General features: G+C 35.7%; 2 protein-coding genes across 2 annotated transcripts; both read left to right on the forward strand.

Annotated features, from left to right (window-relative positions):
- Window positions 1-449: 449 nt before the first annotated feature.
- LOC126964536 (larval cuticle protein LCP-30-like) lies at window positions 450-4,213 on the forward strand. The gene is made up of 5 exons (XM_050807726.1): window positions 450-509; window positions 613-659; window positions 1,441-1,776; window positions 2,536-2,661; window positions 3,401-4,213. The coding sequence occupies exons 1-5, from the start codon at window positions 495-497 to the stop codon at window positions 4,080-4,082; spliced, it is 1,206 nt and encodes a 401-aa protein (XP_050663683.1). The 5' UTR covers window positions 450-494; the 3' UTR covers window positions 4,083-4,213.
- A 10,536-nt stretch (window positions 4,214-14,749) lies between these two features.
- Window positions 14,750-18,821, forward strand: LOC126964546 (larval cuticle protein LCP-30-like). The gene is made up of 5 exons (XM_050807739.1): window positions 14,750-14,834; window positions 14,917-14,963; window positions 16,302-16,580; window positions 17,004-17,099; window positions 17,413-18,821. Exons 1-5 carry the CDS (start codon window positions 14,784-14,786, stop codon window positions 17,936-17,938), a joined length of 999 nt encoding a protein of 332 aa, XP_050663696.1. The 5' UTR covers window positions 14,750-14,783; the 3' UTR covers window positions 17,939-18,821.
- Window positions 18,822-19,067: the final 246 nt, after the last annotated feature.

Consider the following 19,067-nt stretch of genomic DNA (forward strand, 5'->3'; position numbering starts at 1 on the left):
CCTATTCACAACATTGCTTTGAAACACTATAAATGTGTTAAATATGTAGGTAGGCTCATTAATAATTCTTAGATGTTTTGATAAAATTAACTTATGAAGTTGCTTTCTGGAAAGCAAAAGTAAAAGGATGCAGGGCACAAAGATTAAATGTACTTTGTAAATCTTGTAGCCCCATTGATTATTCCAGAAAAGACGGTAGTGCAATATTACATTGCTCAAAATAGCCCTTTAATTATTTCTATTAAACTATTTAATCGGCTATAGGTCAGCAAAAAACTCTCAAGTTCATGAATTAAGTCAGAAATGATATTTATGATTTTGATTGCTCGACGATTGAGGAGCTCTGCTAATGAATAGATAATAATTTATAATATCTAATTAATAATAGGATGTCTGTATAGACAGGAGTCATATAATAAATTAGTTGCAAAAAATCATATAAATAGCTATTGAGCTTTGGAGATGTCAGCATTCGGGTGAATAAGTCGATAACAATGCGTTCTTTTCTGGTATGTTAAAAATATTAAATTTACTATTTATAAATCAAATAAGAGTTAGAAAAAGACTTTTTTAATCAGTGCAGTTTTAATTGTGACGTTTTCCATTTTTCAGGTTTTGTCTTTGGCGTTCGCAGTTGCCTTGGCGGCTGATGAATTTGTGTAAGTATAATTTTTTGTTAGCTAACTTTATTTTTTTATGACAATAACGGACGAGACGAATATGACGTTCAGCTGATGCTAATTCATACGCCCTGCCTATTACAATGCAGTACTGCTCAGGATTCTTGATAAACCGAAAAATTCTGAGCGGCAGTACAATTGCGCTCGTCACCATGAGACATTAAATGTTAAGTCTCATTCGCCCTGTGATTTCACTAGCTACGGCGCCCTTCAGACTGAAAAACAATCACGCTTACACATTATTGCTTCACCCCACCTACTACATCTACCCATAATCTATCCGGCATCCTGTGCAAAGGAACCTCCCACTGGAAAATGTCCTTAGTCGCCTCTTACGACAACCTTAAGCTTGGTACTTTCCTATTTTTTGATGCCCCGGGAAAGCACAGGGCATGATTAACTTCAGATTTCAGGATTAACTTCATTTAAATTCAATACATGTATCCAGACGTGTGGTTTTTTTGGATTTTCAAGAGCTAATTGCGAAACGGAAGTGGCAGTTGGCAGGGCACATAGTTCGACAGACATATGTCCGGTGGGGCAGTAAAGTTCTCGAAAAGCAACTACGTACCGGAAGATGCAGTGTTGGTAGGCCCCCCACAAGGTGGACCTACGATCTGGTCAAGATCGCCGGAATACCTTGGAAGAAGACAGCGCAGCACCGATCGTCGTGGAAATCTTTGGAGGAGGCCTTTGTTAAGTATTATTTTTGTAATGCTACAGCCTACTCTTAATAATCGTATAACTATATTTTACTTAGGAGCACAACCGTTCAACCGGTAAGCCGTGCCACAGCTTCAGCCTCCGCGACCACCTTCAATCCTTACAACTACTACACCAACCGGTACAACCCCATCGTGCCAGCACCAGTCAACCCAGTGTTCGGTCGCTACCAGCCACAGTACCAACCAGGACAGTACCAAGCAGGACAGTACCAAGCAGGACAGTACCAACCAGGACAATACCAACCAGGACAATACCAACCAGGACAATACCAGCCAGGACAGTACAACGCAGGCCAATACAACGCAGGCCAATACACCGCAGGCAACGACAATTCTGGAAAATACGTGCCAGACAACTCTGGTTCTTACAAGTAAGGCATAAAAGGCATTTATTTTCTCGAAATTGATTCCTTTAGAATTCTTTTTAATGTCATTTCTAACATACTGGATACTACTACCGCTTCGGTAACAAATGGTGCTCTGAGGCTCTAAGACTTGATTGATCCATTAGATTTCTTTGAGTTTGACGCTAGAAAAATCTAAAATATTGCAACCTCTTTAATCACAAAAGTCATGAGGGAGAAGGCAAATTACTTGACCGAATGCAAAATTTTAAAATATCATTAAATCTTGAACCTGGGGATAAAAATCTTTATTGCTGTGACATTTTTTTTTTATTTTAGTTTCGTTTAAAAATTTAAGCATGTAAAATACGCATGGTTATAATATATTTATCTTGGGGAAAATCTACACAACAAGCGGTATAAATTTGTTTAATTTATGCAGTCCTTAAGACGCCAATATGTCAAATTTTCTGATTGATTTATAATAGGTGTGCAGAGCAAGTTCAAATCACGCTGTTATAGATTGACATAGTAATGTGAATATCATGACCATTAAGTTAATTCAAAATATCCTTTTGTCAGAACTCTTCTACGAGCTTAAAAATTAATTTTCAGTATTTATTGGGATAATAAAAGAATTAATAAGCAGTAAAAGGCAATCAATGTTTTTGAATATAGGCAATTTATTTCTTTGGAACGCTTTGTTTGATGTTTGTATTCTAAAATCATGGTGGTTTGGAAAAGTCACAAAATAATATATACCTTATGAGTGATTTGATCTCTCAGTGGTGACCGTGGTGACCGAGGTGTAGCTGGTGGTTTCTACACTCCAACCTCCGACAACAGCGGTGCTAACGTCGCTAACAAGGAACAAGTTATCCCACCCAAGCCCGAGAACATCCCAACATCTGCGTAAGAATCAATTAATACTAATCAAAATGCCAAAAATTAATACGCTTCTCCAAGATCATCCACATCATTGTAGACACTTCAGTTAATTGTGCATCTTTTACTAAAGTTTTTTGACCATCTAGGACGTTTCTCATTGTAAGAACACGAGGAGTGTTTTGAAGATCTAGTCTATCCACAGATTCCTTCAATCGAAATTCTACATTAAACGTTACGTCACAAGCTCAGACATCATCGTCAACATTTAAATGTGTGGCAGTTATTCTCAGTGCTGATCTTTCATCCACGTGCACACCATAAAAAGCTCAATTTCAGCTTGTTTGACCTCTTATTCCTACTACCAAAGATTTAACAACCTTTCTGCCGTGATATTTTCTGATCGCCAAGGCAAGGGAAGCTTCAAAAAGGTTGGAACAAGAGAAATTTGCTGCACATATGCTTTATAAACATCAATTATTATGCGTTAAAAATTCCATCACTTAATAAAGTATATCCAACGCAACGACCCAGAGCCTAATATTGAAAACAGCAATAATATTAACATTCGAGTGTTGAATATTTCTCGCGCAAACGAGGGCTTAAAATTGATTCATCTGATGGTGAAGAAACAATAGTGAGAAAGTGGAAGCGCGTTGTGTTATATATTTCATTACAACATATTCACGTTACCATGTTTAAAATATAATTAAATTGTTTAAATAATATTTAAACTTATAAATTTAATAGAATTTTGTTATTTTAGTGTCACCATCAACAAAGAACCTGAAGTAGTGAAGACTGAGGCCGTCGTACCTACATTCGCTCCCATCCCAACCACATTTGCTCCAGTGACCACCGCCGTCCCGGTAACAACACCAGTGCCTGTAACCTCTTTTGTCTCATCATCTACATTCGCACCAGTGACCACATTCGAACCAGTGACCAAAGCTGCCCCGGTGGCCACATTTGCCCCAGCGACCAACGCTTCCCCAGTTACCACATTTGTTCCAGTTACCACCTCTGCTCCAGTCACTCCCGCTGCTACAGTATCCACTTTTGCCCCAATCTACGTCAGCTCAACCTTCAAGCCCATCTACAAACCATACGTGCCACCTACTCCATCACCAGTAGCACCAGTAGCACCAGTTGTAACCAAGTTTGTCACCAACCAATACCAACCCAACCAATACGATTCTTCTGCTTACAACTACGGCATCGTCCGCCAGGAATCAGATGTCCTCCCCGACGGCTACCACTACCTCTATGAGACGCAGAATGGAATCCTTGCTGAGGAAGACGGTCGCTTGGAGAAGATCAACGACTTCCAAGGAATCAGAGCCAGAGGTTTCTACGAATTTGTTGCCCCCGATGGCATCAAATACAGAGTAGACTACATCGCTGACGAAAATGGCTTCCAACCAACTGGCACTCACATACCCCAGTAAATCTATAATATATAGTAAAATCTATAGTCTTATTGCGATATACCTTGTACCTTATAGATATTATTAGTACCTACATACTTACAAGGGCATTAATGATTGTGATATAATAAATGTTATAACCCTGTTTTAAACTGGTATTTTTAATTATTCAGGCTGGTATTTTTTAATTATTATTATTATATTTTTAAATTTTACCTATATAAAACATTATTCTTGGTTCTTGAATTTAAATATTTCAATTTGAAATGATTGATGATTCACATTTATTTTCAAATTCAAGTACAAAATTTTTTATTCAAAATCACTTATTGAACCTCAAAAACTACCACCCAGATTTATTTATAATGAATATGAGAATAGGAGAATAAGTAGACTTAAAAAAAAGACATTACAACAACAAAATAAAAGCATGATGAAAATAGTGTTCTAATTTTTTTTTATGGAAGAGAACGGGCGATAGGGTCACTTGATGTTATGTGATCACCGCCACCCACATTCTCCTACCATACCTGAGGGATCACAAGAGCGTTGCCGGCCCTTAAAAAAATGTACGAGCTTTTTTTGAAGGTACCCATGTTGGATTGCCCTGGAAATACAGCACAAGGAAGCTCATTCCACAGCTTGGTTGAATGTGGAAGGAAATTCCTTGAAAACGTCCCTACGCAACGCCAAGTTCTAACCATTCACAGAGGACTGGATCTCCGAGCAGCTCTTCGTTGCACGCGGTCTAATAGTTTGAGCTGATACCGGTTTGATATTTCCAATTATTAAAAAGTTAAGCTTTGATTTAGCATAATATTGACTGAATTTAACCTATAGGTCATTTTTAAATATTTTTATATATTCTTATTTTGTTTAGATTCTATTCTGATTGTTATTTATTATTTTTTAGTCAAAAATTTACTTGGTAGGCATTATGGTACGTCGTCATTTAACACAAGTTGTAAAATTACGTGCTATGGGCTTGCTTGCCGTCTTGCTGTCCAACCAGTTTGTCATGCGAAGATTGTGGCAACATTATCAACTTAGCACGGCTCATATACATCATGACTTATATTGGATCAATGCGGATAATTTACAAGACTGTTTCATTACAAAGATTTCCAGAACGGAGGCGAAACGATGGCAATCGTGGAGAGGCTGCGATCGCAATACCAGGTGACTGTCAGCACTCAAACTGCCGGAAAGATACTTCACGAGGTTGGTTTATAGTCTCCTAAGCCATTGCAGGACGTAGCTCTTCGGCAAGGCAATCGTGCTCGATGGTTACAGTGGGAACGCATTCACCTATAATGGCTGGCTCATATTTTATTTTCGGATGAATCCAGGATTGGCTTTTAACATGATACAAAAAAATTACGTGTGTAGTTTGCTTCCGGATGTTATCGACGGCTGAGTTGTCCTCAGGAAGTTTTCCTTATGAATGGCTTGTGCCTTGTGTGTGAATTCGCTTAGGCGGGAGAACCGATCGTTTTGATACGGGGCTACATGACTGGCGAAAAATATCGCAAAGAGCTAAGTCCTGTCCGCACAAAATTCAAACGGGAAAGGCTTTTATCTTCATGCAAGAGACATACACTGCAGGCCCTGTGACGAACGTTTTTGCAACAAAACATCGTTATTTATAGACTGGTCTCAACAGTTTTGTGACAATATGAGTCTGTCTCGCACATGGACCATTATTCCTACTAAGAAGGTGCAGAGCTTTATTTAATGCTGCAATACCGACCTGACTTCTGAATAGTTTTTCCTTTAATTTCACAGTCTTAATGTTATTTATTAACCTCTTTCTCTCTATCAGTTATTATTTTGATACGATTTTTAATCTTCATAAACCATTATTTTATCTTGAAACCATTATATCTTTCGTTCATCATTCAACCTGTTGCATCTTGCAGAATAAAATATATTTTTGAAAACATCTAATAACGTTTGCACTTTTCTATAACCATTGTTTGTATCAGATATCTAAACGTTTAGAGTGATCTTCGAAAAATATTGTAAGTCTTAGACAATCTTGACTAGTGTATTATCATCATCATCAGTTGTAAGACGTCCACTGCTGGACAAAGGCCTAAAAGGCATAAAAGGCATTAATATTCTCAAAATTGATTCCTTTAGAATTCTTTTTGATGTCATTTCTAATATACTAGATACTACTACCGCTTCGGAAACAAATGGCGCTCTGAGAGAGAAAAAGCGGCGCAAGAAACTCTCCCAGCATTCTTCAACCTTTAAATTTATTTATAGATAATGCCTGAACAGTGGCTGGGACTTTATTATAGAAGTGTATACATTTACCCTTAAAGCTATTATGTATCTTATGAAGCCTACTAGAATTAGTTACAAGCAATCCCTTATTTCTAGTGTTATAATAATGAAAATCACTATTAAGAGCAAAAAGGTGACGATTTTTGTCAACGTATATTAAATTTTCATAAATGTACTGACAATGAACAGTCATAATATTTTTTTCTTTAAATTTTTCTTTGAGAGACTGTCTATAACCAAGCTGATATATAGCACCTCCTGCCTCCCCCAAAGATCTCCTCGACGATCGGTCATGCGCTGCCCTCATCCAACGTAAACCGGCGTTCTTGACCAGATCGTCGGTTCATCTTGTGTGGGGCCTACCAACACTGAAAATAAAGTATTACAGAAAAACAGATTCAGGCTTGTTTTACTGCTGATATAAAATCTTGATTTGAAATTATCATAACTTAGAGAATTAATTTAAAGATTCGGTAGATACATATTTAATTTGATATGAGCATTATTGGATTGTCAAGGATTAATAACGTCGGATGGAATTATGAATAGATATAGGTTATCACGCAACCTCATCCGTCAACAAGTGATCGGCTACTTTTCCAATCCTGCGGTGCGGGGTGGGCAGCTAATCTTGCCGACCCAACTCCGATGTCATGTTTGGCCTGGTATATGTCCACACTCCAACACAACAGAACAATAAAAGGCATAAAAGCATTTAATTTCTCAAAATTGATTTCTTTAGAATTCTTTTTGATGTGATTTCTAATACTACTACTACCGCTTTGGAAATAAATGGTGCTCTGAGAGAGAAGAAGCGGTGCAAGAAACTCTCCGAGCATACTTTTTAGCTATATTTTTATTAAAATATACAATTAATGTGAAATGTGTGCGGCTGTCTCTGGGCATCGCTTGCTTGGGGAATGTCGGTGACACCTGTATTAAACAAGTGCTTGTTGAAAGAACCGCGAGCCGACATCACATGAGTTACATAAACGTACCTCAGGCTTGTGAGTTTCACAAGATTTTAAAATTTATTTTTCTTTAGTTTTCTTCTTTTAAACATCCCACTTGAAAATTTTCATAAAACAGGAAGTTTTTAGTTTTACGCCGTTATTCGAAAATCGAGTTTTCATCATATCTCGACGTTTTTAGATCTATTTCTAATTTTTTTTCTTGGATTCACAACACCATCAAAAATATTTTAAGTAAGCTCTTATGCGTAAACAATCTATTAACTATCTATTTACCGCCTTGAAGAAAATTATCATGATGAACTTATATAGGAATGCATTTATTTATACAGAAATAAAAAAAATATATACTAGAACAATCAACCTAAACCTAAAATCCTTAAAAAATATAATATGATAACTAAAATATATTATTAAATGGAGTCCCTTTAGGAAAGGTTCCGAATATACTAGCAGCCTTCCCCCTTTGAATAGCTAGACTAATTCTTTATTCGAGGTAGCTGCCAGCTCTTCGGTCTGCTGTGAAAAAGATATAATAATAGATATAAAGCTATCTTTATAGAATTATTAAGGCGACACTAAATACCGGCGACCTTGAGCGATATGAGTTCACGGCTCCTATGTAACAAAGCCAATTATTTTAAAACTCTTGCGTCGAAAACTTAACATTTTAACAGACGCAAAAAGTTTAATTGCTTACAATCCTCACTATTGATTACTAATCTTAATAAATGTACCAACACAAAAAAGTAAAAGCTATAAGAACAATTTTTATGAGAGCAGTAATCTAAACAGTGGGAGGCTCCTTTGCACAGGATGCCGGCTATATTATGGGTACCACAACGGCGCCTATTTCTACCGTGAAGCAGTAATGTGTAAGCATTACTGTGTTTCGGTCTAAAGAGCGCCGTAGCTAGTGAAATTACTGGGCAAATGAGACCTAACATCTTTTGTCTCAAGGTGACGAGCGCAGTTGTAGTGCCGCTCAGAATTTTCGGGGTTTTTCAAGAATCCTGAGCGGCACTGCATTGTAATGGGCAGGGCGTATCAATTACCATCAGCTGGACGTCCTGCTCGTCTTGTCCCTTATTTTCATAAAAATAAACAAATGCATCATGCCGAGAAAAAACTTGTTTAAGTGCAAACAAAACTGGTAATTCATAATAGCTCTGGAGTGTTAAGTTTAACTCACAACAAGCATAAGTAACCTACAAGTAAGACTTAAGGGTAAGTGTATCAGGATAAAATAGTGTTCATAGCTCCAAATGCTATATTTTCACCACAAAACTTGTCTAAAAACACCTTGTTTGCGTGTTTTCTGCTTACTCTTCGCCTTAAGTAGGACGTCTGTAGTGGTGAAAGTTTTATTGAACGCTGCAGTTCCACGTATATCAAGCATAGAAAATAGAATGTGAAATGAGATAAGTAGACACAAGGATAGCAGCAGCATAGAAAGGAGAAAATAGTAGATATTGATCTACTTGCTGTGAGAATAACGGCAGTAAATAGAGCTATGGCACAATACCAGATTGAACAGTCTCAATCACATTAAAATAAAAATCTAAAAATGTTCCTCTTAAATTGTTTGTATTTTCATTGGTGAGTGTCTTTTTATTTTTGACTTTACCTGTTATAATAATTTATATAATATCAAACGATTACGAAAGTCAAAATAACTAATGTTGAGATTACATTTCCGTCTATAAAACTCTCATCATAATACCCAAATGCCCCATATAAGATATACACATACCCACACATACCCCACACACACACACACACACGGAAGTAAATTGAATGTTATACGTACTCACTTTTTTTCCTTGTTTCAGTTCATCTTTAGTTTTACTTAAGAATTTTGCCTTGCCTAAATAATATAAAATCTCTGTTGGCCTTTTGTTATACAATACTTTAGCATGTGCTGTAGATTTTATGAAATCAATAAATAAAAATAAAAAATAATGTAATACCTGTTTATTAAGCTATTTTTATTTATTTATTATTTATTTTATTTCTTAGGGACAACAAACAGTTCACACAATACATTTTACAATTTCAAATTAAAGTAGATATTAACTTAATTTTAGTGAGAACCCACACCGTTATCCACAGGTTAATTTTATAGTTACTAGTATCTTACATGATGAAAAACAAAGTTTAACATTAATTAAAGAAATATGTACAAACATAAAGAGGAAAGAAATATAAAATTAGATGTCTTAAAACTAGTTTATTTACAAAATTTACTTTATATTTAAACAAAAGAGTTACCTAATGAGATTTTATATATATATAAAAAAACTATATATATATTAATCCAGTTCACTTAAAATATCATTAACTTGCTTTTTAAATGTTGGTTTTGTTGAAAAGAAAATGTCAAGGTCATTAAAAAGTCTGTCATGTGTGTCGACTAATCTGTGTAGTGGAGCGCGACCGCCAGCGTGCGTGCGGTAGCGCGGCGTGTGAAATAGCCGCTGCGTCCACCGCCCGCCTATATGCTATGCGTGGAACTGCGTAATTAAGTTTATTGCATAGCTTCTATCGCGGGCCTTGAGCGTGGAGACCGAATCTAGAAATTCCGTAACGAAAATAACCTAACACTTACTTACTAGATGTATACAGATTGCCACGGTCATTACAGTTTGCCGTGGAACAGCGGTTATCACGCATGCTTTGCTGAAGGTCCCAGGTTCGAGCCTGGGGTACGTTTTGTTTTTTTTTTAATTTCTTTATTTTTTTACCACTTTTTTTAATTTTTATTATTATGACAAGCATTTTTATTTAGTTTTACCTGTCCCATTGTCTGTCTGTAATCAAATCTTGCAAGTTAAATTTTACTCACATCCCGTTAATAATATTAATTAATAAATTTTATCAAAAAAAAATACTGCATAAATAAAATAATTATAATTGCATAAGTTGATAAAAAATGCTATGCAATAGCTTTAACGCGGCAGTCCCCGAGTGCAACACTTCTTTTTTTTATAATCTTCCTCATAATAAAAAAATAAATATAAAATAAATACCTGAATTTTATGGTTATTGTCACTATCCTTTTCATCAATGATAGACCCAGATATAAATTACTTTACAATTTAATAGTTATTGTCAGTATCCTTTTCATCAATGATAGACCCAGATATACATTACGTTACATATACATACGTTGACATATTATTGTCAATGTCAAACTTTGAGCTTCATAAGATTCAGTAAAATTGAACGACTAAAATTAAAAAGTCATCTTCATCATCAACAGATAACATCAATGATAAATCTGTTATAGTTACTGTAACGGCTTACTGACGATAACTTAAGTAAAGATCACATAAGAAAACAACTTTATAGACCATCGTTTACATCATACTATTTGTTTTTCAAAATTATAACATCATCATCACAGCCGGAAGACGTCCACTGCTCCCCCTGACAAAAGCTCCCCCAAAGATCTCCACGACGATCCGTCCTGCGTTTTATTATAATAGTTATAACATATTAACCTACTATTACTGAACTCGCCGATCGATGTTACTTTTTTTAATAATCAAAGAACAAGATGCGACTCAAGCCGAACGCTAGGATCGATCTTACCTCTCTATCGCTTGTTCCTCGCTCTCGCTTACACGCTCGTCTTAGGCGGATAGTTACACTTTTTTGTGATTGCAGCCAGTGGTCAGATTTATAACGTCAAAAAGTATTTATCTATATTTATTAAGTCTGGCTATTCACATAGTATTCATAATAAAAAGGCGATAAAAGCAGGTAAGAATAGTAGATTGTTAACCGAGGGTCGAAACAATCAATTCCCTAGGTATTTAGACGCCTGAGCGCAGCAAGGGCGGCTATAGTCCGAGTAGGAGTTGATTCTTTTACCAGTGTTAAACATTCTACTTTTCACTTCGATATGAGGAAAATAAAAAGTAGTTGTTTATCTAAACTATTTATTGATAATAAATAATAATATTAGTAGTACCTATTTTAAATTAATTTTCAAATTTGGACAATTTAAGTCGACTTTTTAAATTTTAAATATGGAACTCACCGCGTAATTGTTGCGGCTTATTCCGCTCAAAGAAATTTGCGCTAAGTTCACACTGGCTGTTTAGAAAGTCAAATGGCCGCAGCATTTTTTTAATTAGTTTTTTTTACATAAAACTCTTCACAGCTGACAGCAGTTCTATTTTTAAAGTTCATTCCGGCCCTTAGGTGGGAAGAAATTGTATGAGTTTTTCCCTCCCTATGGAGGGAAGTAGCATTTTCCATCCAATAATCAGGTCAAAACAACATTACTTTCCGAGTATGAGAAATGAAAAATAATTTGAAGCATTACTGTTGAAGTTTTGCTTTCAGACAGTAGGAAAGAATGTACTATTTAGCACCCTGTTGCAGATTTAAACGATGTTTATGGACTTAAAGGTTAAATTAACGCACTGGTCATTATTAAACCGATAATTTAAAAAGGACTGAAGTGATAAAACTTTACTGCACCGCAGCCGATTGTCTTAGGGATGAAATTGTAACATTAATTTCAACTACTGCTGTCAAGACAGTTTCGCCGCACGGCTCAAAACATATCTTTTAAAATTTATTATTTTGTTATTCTTCCCCTCTAAAATATTTAAATAGCAAAGTCAAAAGCCAAAGTTTCCAATAGATATTAATAGCGAATTATCTCTTTCAAAAAAGGACATTAAATCATTTATGTTTTGATAACATAAATACAATAGAAAATAGTCCTAGATAATTTATATGCCTAGACAGAGTCTCTTGCTGTTAAACAACCGATTAAAACAGGCCAGGAATATTAGTTTAGTGTGCGTGACAAGCTACATCTTACACTCGCGATTTGTATGAATTGCAGTGAATTGCAGCTCTAAATAGAGGTTAGTTCTAAAGTCTATTTTTTTCGACGTTTTTACAGCTGTCATAGTCTATCTAGACGTATAAATGATCTAAGATAATAGTAATACTTAGTCAAATTTTCATTAATTATTTATTAAATCTTAAGCAATTACAGTGAAATTAAAAATTTATTCATTCAATAGGATAAATGAAATCACTTTGAATCGTCAGGATTAAATGCAAAATTTACCCACGTAACCATGAAAATGTTTAGAACTGGCCAGTTAGAAACATTGCTAATGAAAACTTTCTTTGAATTTCAATTTTAGAACTCTTTGGTAACCTAATGTTGCATTCATTTGTCATTTGTTTTTGTGAATTGGCGGCAAATCTAAAACTCTTGTTACACGTGAAAATGAACCTAACGCGAGAAAATTTTCGGTCAATGATTTATTATGACTTTCGTTGTGGGCTTACTTAACAACTGAAGATAACATCAGTGCTGTGCGACGCATGATAGAGGAAGATAAGGGAGTGACCTAACAGCAGATACGGGCAAGTCTAGGCATTGTAATGAGTCAAGTTCAAAAAATATTACACGAACATTGAGGCGTCAGGAAGCTTTGTACCAGATGGATTCCTCATACTTTAACACACGACCAGAAACACCTTCGCATGGACTGGTGTCGCCAAATGTTAAATTAGTTCAACGGCGGTGACTCAAATGCTGTATTTGACATCGTCACAGGTGATGAAAGCTGGATATATTGCTACGAACCCGAAACCAAAAGACAATCAGCTCAGTGGGTGTTTCCTTTCGAGAATCGGCTAACTAAGGTAAAGAAAGGAAGAAGTCAAGGAAAAAAGATCACTGCCTCATTCTTTGGTCGGAAAGGTCATTTCGCGACAGTTGTACTAGAAAATGGAAGGACAGTTACTGCAGACTGGTATGTCAATCGCTGTTTGCCTGTTATCTTGGAAAAAATTCGACAGCAGCGCCCTCGAAGCAGGATCCTCCTTCACCACGATAATGCTTCAGCGCACTCTGCAAAACGGACTGTTGAATATTTGACTGTGGCAGGTGTTGAGATAATTAGTCCTGACCTGAGAGACTCATAGACTGCATTTTAGTCGTCGTTATTGTTAGGTCACTGACGTTGTTATATTTAGGTTACTGTCTAACAAGACATATGCCTAAGCCATGTTTAATTAATTTTTTGTAATAACATCGTTTATATTAAGACTAACTATAAGAATCAATATAATTGCTAAAGATTAATTTATTTCTCTACCAAGTGGCGTTACCAGTAATGAAGTCGATTCTGTAGCAGTAGCTTATGATTTTTTGGATTATCTTGATGAAAAAGTGGTAGGGTTTGAGTCGTCCAACTGTTCAAAATACATAGACGGATCGACACAAAATATAACAGTTTTTCGCAGAAATCAAAGAATTTTATTTGAACATGTATACTAATTGAAAGATCTATTAGTTTAGGAGGAATCAGCGTAATTAGCTCTCAATAGTGATTTTCATTATTATAACACTAGAAATAAGGGATTGCTTGTAACTAATTCTAGTAGGCTTCATAAGATACATAATAGCTTTAAGGGTAAATGTATACACCTCTATAATAAAGTCCCAGCCACTGTTCAGGCATTATCTATAAATAAATTTAAATGTTTTATAAAAAAATGGCTCTGTCGTAAATCCTATTACTGCACTTCTGAATATCTAAATGATCGGACAGCCTGGGACTAGATAGTGATTATTTTATAGCGATAGAAATGATTGTACAATATTGTATATTTTTATTGAAAAGAGCGCAAAAAAAGAATCCTGGGAGAGTTTCTTGCGCCGCTTCTTTTTCTGCCATTTGTTTCCGAAGCTGTAGTAGTATCTAGTAGTTAGAAATGACATCAAAAAGAATTCTAAAGGGATCAATTTTGAGAAAATAAATGCTTTTTATGCCTTTATTGAAACAATTGCAAATAAAAGTTATTTGCAACCGGACAATGTTGTTCATATTCTTTATTTAAAAAGGTCGTATGATTCTTCACGATAAAGTTCATATTTTTAGAGATAAGAAATTTTAATAGATAATTCGAAAAATCTCAAATTTGGGTACTTATGACCCATGAAAAGTATTCGTTTTTTGTCCGTACACGAAATAACAACTCCTTGCAATTGTTTATACAATTTCAGTTTAAACAATACGGAACGGGGTTGCTCCATGGTAACATGTATTTATATCATCAGTAGGGCAATTTGAAGAGGATCTTATAAAAAAATTTAAGTGGAATAGTTTTCGGTACTCATGCACCGATTTCTTCTGGACTATACTGCAAGTAATTTTATTTATTCTTTAATACCAAAATAATGAAATGAAAGATATAAAATTCTGATTTTAGTCGTATATAATTTTGTGTCTGACCTCCAATTATAGAACGAATTCATCAGAAAATATACTGTCAAGTTCATGAATAAGCCAAGATTTTAATGTCCAATGAACGAGATGATCTACTTAATAAATAATGATTAATAATGAGATGAACTGGATACGGTAATCACATTATGAATCAGTCAAAAATATCGTATAAATAGCCGGTGGACTTAATGAAAATTATCATTCGGTTGGATAAGACGATCATAATGCGTTCTCTACTGGTATGTAGTTAAAAAAAAGGTTAATTTTGAAAAATAATAATGTAGAGTTGTTCGATAATATGTGTTGTTTTCTTAATTTCAGGTTTTGTCTTTGGCGTTTGCCGTGGCCCTGGCAGCTGACGAATTTGTGTAAGTTTAATTTGCCTGCAAGTTTTTCTCTTGTTAGTGACGTGCAAGGGTTTCAATCGATGTTTTAAATCAAATAAATATTCAAATCAAAAATATTTTATTTCATATTAAAATTACACTTGAAATAAATAATTTATTTTAACTACAACTTACTCGGAAGACAGATTTCTCCACAGAAGAACGATCAGGAAATTCTAAGGTCTTTTCAAATAGATTGTTTCAAATTCTTAATTAGTATTACTGTTACTCTGCCTCGCTGCCTCTGTGCTCGGACACTGCTCGGTATCTCGGATTCGGTTCGGAAGCAGTGCACGAGCGTACATACAAATAATACTAATTCATCTTCTTCCATCAATAATCTTCTCCGGAACTGAGATTAACGGTTGACGGAAAGAAACCGTATGACGGAAGCCGGATCGAACTAGCATAGAAATAGTTCTACAACTACTCCGTATATTTACGGGCACGGATCGGACGTAGTGCGAAAGCGCTCTAACTTTGAATTTTTTAATGTAAAGTTTTTGATGCCAAATTATTTCATTATAATATTTATCTGGATGTAACTAAAAAATAATCGAATAAATATCTTAACGTAATGAATTATCTTAAATTTTGATTCAAATAAGATTTGTAAGTCTACATACAGAATGCACCTTAAGCCCACCCGAATGGCTTAGAGTGACTTTTCTCTATAGAAGAGTCAGCCCACGCTGAACCCAACGTCCAAGGTTATTCATGAAATTCAGCTTAAACTAATTCCACTTCGTATTTTGCATCTACACGAGACATCCTCAGAAGATATTGACTTACCGAACTCTGGGACGACAGTGAGTTGTGACCAAACTCTGAGCGGAATTAAAACTAGAGATAACTCATGACATTTAGATAATTATAGAATACCTAATTCGATTAATATTATCTGAGGAAATATCTAACCATCTTTTGAGTTTAATAGATATAATATATGGTGTACACAATTAGATCTAGGAGTAGTTAATATTAACTTAAGCATTAGCTGTACTTTTGATGTTGTTGTAATTGTTATGTAAAAACATTATACTTTCTAGTGGGAGGCTCCTCTGCACAAGATGCTGGCTAAATTTTGGGTAACACAATTGCGCCTATTTCTGCCGTGAATAAGTAATGTGTAAGCAATATTGTGTTTCGGTCTGAAGGGCGCCGTAGCTAGTGAAATTACTGGGAAAATATGACTTAACTTCTTATGTCTCAAGGTGATGAGCGCAATTGCAGTACCATGAGCTGAACGTCCTGCTCGTCTCGTCCCTTATTTTCATTAAAGAAACATGAAAGATCATAATTTGGATTGACTTGCTTTAGGAGCACAACCGTTCAACCGGTTAGCCGTGCCACAGCTTCAGCCTCCGCGACTACCTTCAATCCTTACAACTACTACACCAACCGGTACAACCCCATCGTGCCAGCACCAGTCAACCCAGTGTTCGGTCGCTACCAGCCACAATACAGGCCAGGACAATACCAACCAGGACAATACAACCCTGGACAGTACAACCCAGGCCAATACGACGCCGGTCGCTACACCGCAGGCAAATACGACAACTCTGGAAAATACGTGCCAGACAACTCTGGTGCTTACAAGTAAGAACTTACAGTCTTAATTATTTGTAATTTTCATGTTAGTTATTATAATTTATCGCCTGTTGTTGTGTAGAGGCATCGCTTTATTACCTGATTCCTGCCGCCAAATTCCCTTGGCATGACGCGCCACAGATTACGATATCATCCCGGCCATCTGGATATGACGCGTTCCTCAACAGTGCGGTTTTCAAGGAACTCTCTTCCCTTCCACGTACAACAAAGCTGTAGAATGAGCGGTGTTTCCGGGACGATACGACATGGGTACCTTCAAACCTTAAAGTGCGGCAACGCAAGAGTTTTTCCTCCTTTTCCAAAAATAAAATATATAAAAAATGCTATTATAATGTGTACAAAAGTATTTCAAACCATCTAAAGATAGAGATGAGTGTTAAAATATGAAGTTAATTTGTTAATACTTCACAGTGGTGACCGCGGTGACCGTGGAGCATCTGGTGGGTTCTACAACCCTTCCGCTGACAACAGTGGCGCTTACAAACCCGAGATTGTCCCAGTTGCTAGGTAAGAATCAATAATTCATCAGATTAATCATAATTCATTCCATTTCGCAAATTTTCATCTTTTAATGGCTTGATCGATATAATAATTGTAAAAGTTTCAACAGTATGGATGATGTTCTGAAAGTATTAAAGTTAATACTAGATTTGATAAAGTCATTATCCATTACGAGCCTTATCATTATTACTGTATTAACAATAAAAGTTTATTTATTCTTGGAATGTTAAAAGAAAATTAAAATGAATAGATTAATAATGTAAGGATTTCAAAATATCATATTATATTATAACTTAATTAAATGTATTTGTAATTTTAGCGTTTCAAGTGCACCCGTCACAGCCACATCAGCTCCAGTGACCACCGCTGTCCCAGTTACCACTCTTGCCCCAGTGACTGACGCCGCTCCAGAGACCACAGCTGCCCCAGTTACAACCGCTGCTCCAGTTACCACCGCCGCTCCAGTACCCACTTTTGCCCCAATCTACGTCAACCCCACCTTCCAGCCCATCTACAAGCCATACGTGCCACCATCTCCATCCCCAGTAGCTCCAGTTGTATCCAAGGTTATCACCAACCAATACCAACCCAACCAATACGATTACAACTTCGGCATCGTCCGTCAGGAAACAGATGTCCTCCCCGACGGCTACCACTACCTCTATGAGACTCAAAACGGAATCCTTGCTGAGGAAGACGGTCGTTTGGAGACAATCAACGACTTCCAAGGAATCAGAGCCAAGGGTTTCTACGAATTTGTTGCCCCAGATGGTATCAAATACAGAGTAGACTACATCGCTGATGAAAATGGTTTCCAACCATCTGGCGCTCATTTGCCCCAGTAAATCTAGTTATAACTGATATTTAATAACCTTGTAGATAGAACAAACTAACATGAGCATTTGTGATATGTATAATATATGTTAAAATGCTTAAAAAAGTCTTTTCTTAATATTTATTTCTTAAAATTAATTATGAACATGTAACAAAAAATTGCAATACTAAGATAGTGGTAAGTGTACGTCTTGATATAAAAATATCAACATAAAATGAAAGAGACAACATAAAAATAATTAAAGAAAAACACAAAATTTTAAAACGCTTTAAAAAATATCATAATCCAATTTTCCAAGATGTCGCAAAAGGTGCGGGACCAAACAATATACCACCGGTATTTATATAAAGTAATGCAATTAGCATATTTTTGCCATTACTTTTACTTACTTAATTTGGGTACTTTTCCGGCTTTATGGAAACAAGCAAAAGCTGTTACAATATATATGAGTGATGCCAAGAAGGATATACGCAACTATATGCCTATATCGATTCTTTTGGTTTGAATCTATAGTTTGTCCGATAATTCAAACGCACGTTTCGTTTCTGACTATCAACATGGATTTTTTTCTGGTAGGGTTACCACCACTAATTTGGTTTGTTTTACTTCTTCATTATCAGAAGCATTAATGACTTGCAGAAGCAGGACTTGATACCGTATATACCGATTTAAATAAGGCATTTGATAAAGTTCCACACGGAACATTAATTGGAATATTATCGTTAATATGGATTTTCAGTCCCAGTGCTGAAATGGCTTTCATTATGCTTACATGATCGTTCTTTTTATGTTTTCATGAATGGTTTTAGCTCCTCAACGAATTTGGTACGTCAGGTACACCTTACAGGGTTCACATCTTGGCCCGAATTTGTATAATATATTTCTTAACGATATTGTTTCTAGTTTTGAATCCTCCACTTCAAATTATTATATGACGATGACTTAAAATTACAAGAACTATTTCTTCAGCATATAATTCGGTTCTATTACAGAACGAACTACATAAACTTACCAATCGATGTGAATCTAATGGGATGCAACTCAACTGTAGGAAATATCTGCATATTAAATTTACTCGGAAAAATAATATTATCCCGACAGGATAAATAAATTGTATGATAATAATCTTAAGGAAGTTT

The sequence above is a fragment of the Leptidea sinapis genome, chromosome 5 (assembly GCF_905404315.1).
Source record: "Leptidea sinapis chromosome 5, ilLepSina1.1, whole genome shotgun sequence".
Lineage (NCBI taxonomy): Eukaryota > Metazoa > Arthropoda > Insecta > Lepidoptera > Pieridae > Leptidea > Leptidea sinapis.

Excerpts from the sequence above, each read along its gene's own strand:
- LOC126964546 (XM_050807739.1), top strand. The coding sequence starts at position 14,784 with ATGAAAATTATCATTCGGTTGGATAAGACGATCATAATGCGTTCTCTA. Across the intron at positions 14,835-14,916 it reads TCATAATGCGTTCTCTACTG|GTTTTGTCTTTGGCGTTTGC; the intron begins GTATGTAGTTAA and ends TCTTAATTTCAG. Across the intron at positions 14,964-16,301 it reads CTGGCAGCTGACGAATTTGT|GAGCACAACCGTTCAACCGG; the intron begins GTAAGTTTAATT and ends GACTTGCTTTAG.
- LOC126964536 (XM_050807726.1), top strand. Across the intron at positions 660-1,440 it reads TTGGCGGCTGATGAATTTGT|GAGCACAACCGTTCAACCGG; the intron begins GTAAGTATAATT and ends TATTTTACTTAG. Across the intron at positions 1,777-2,535 it reads GACAACTCTGGTTCTTACAA|TGGTGACCGTGGTGACCGAG; the intron begins GTAAGGCATAAA and ends TTGATCTCTCAG.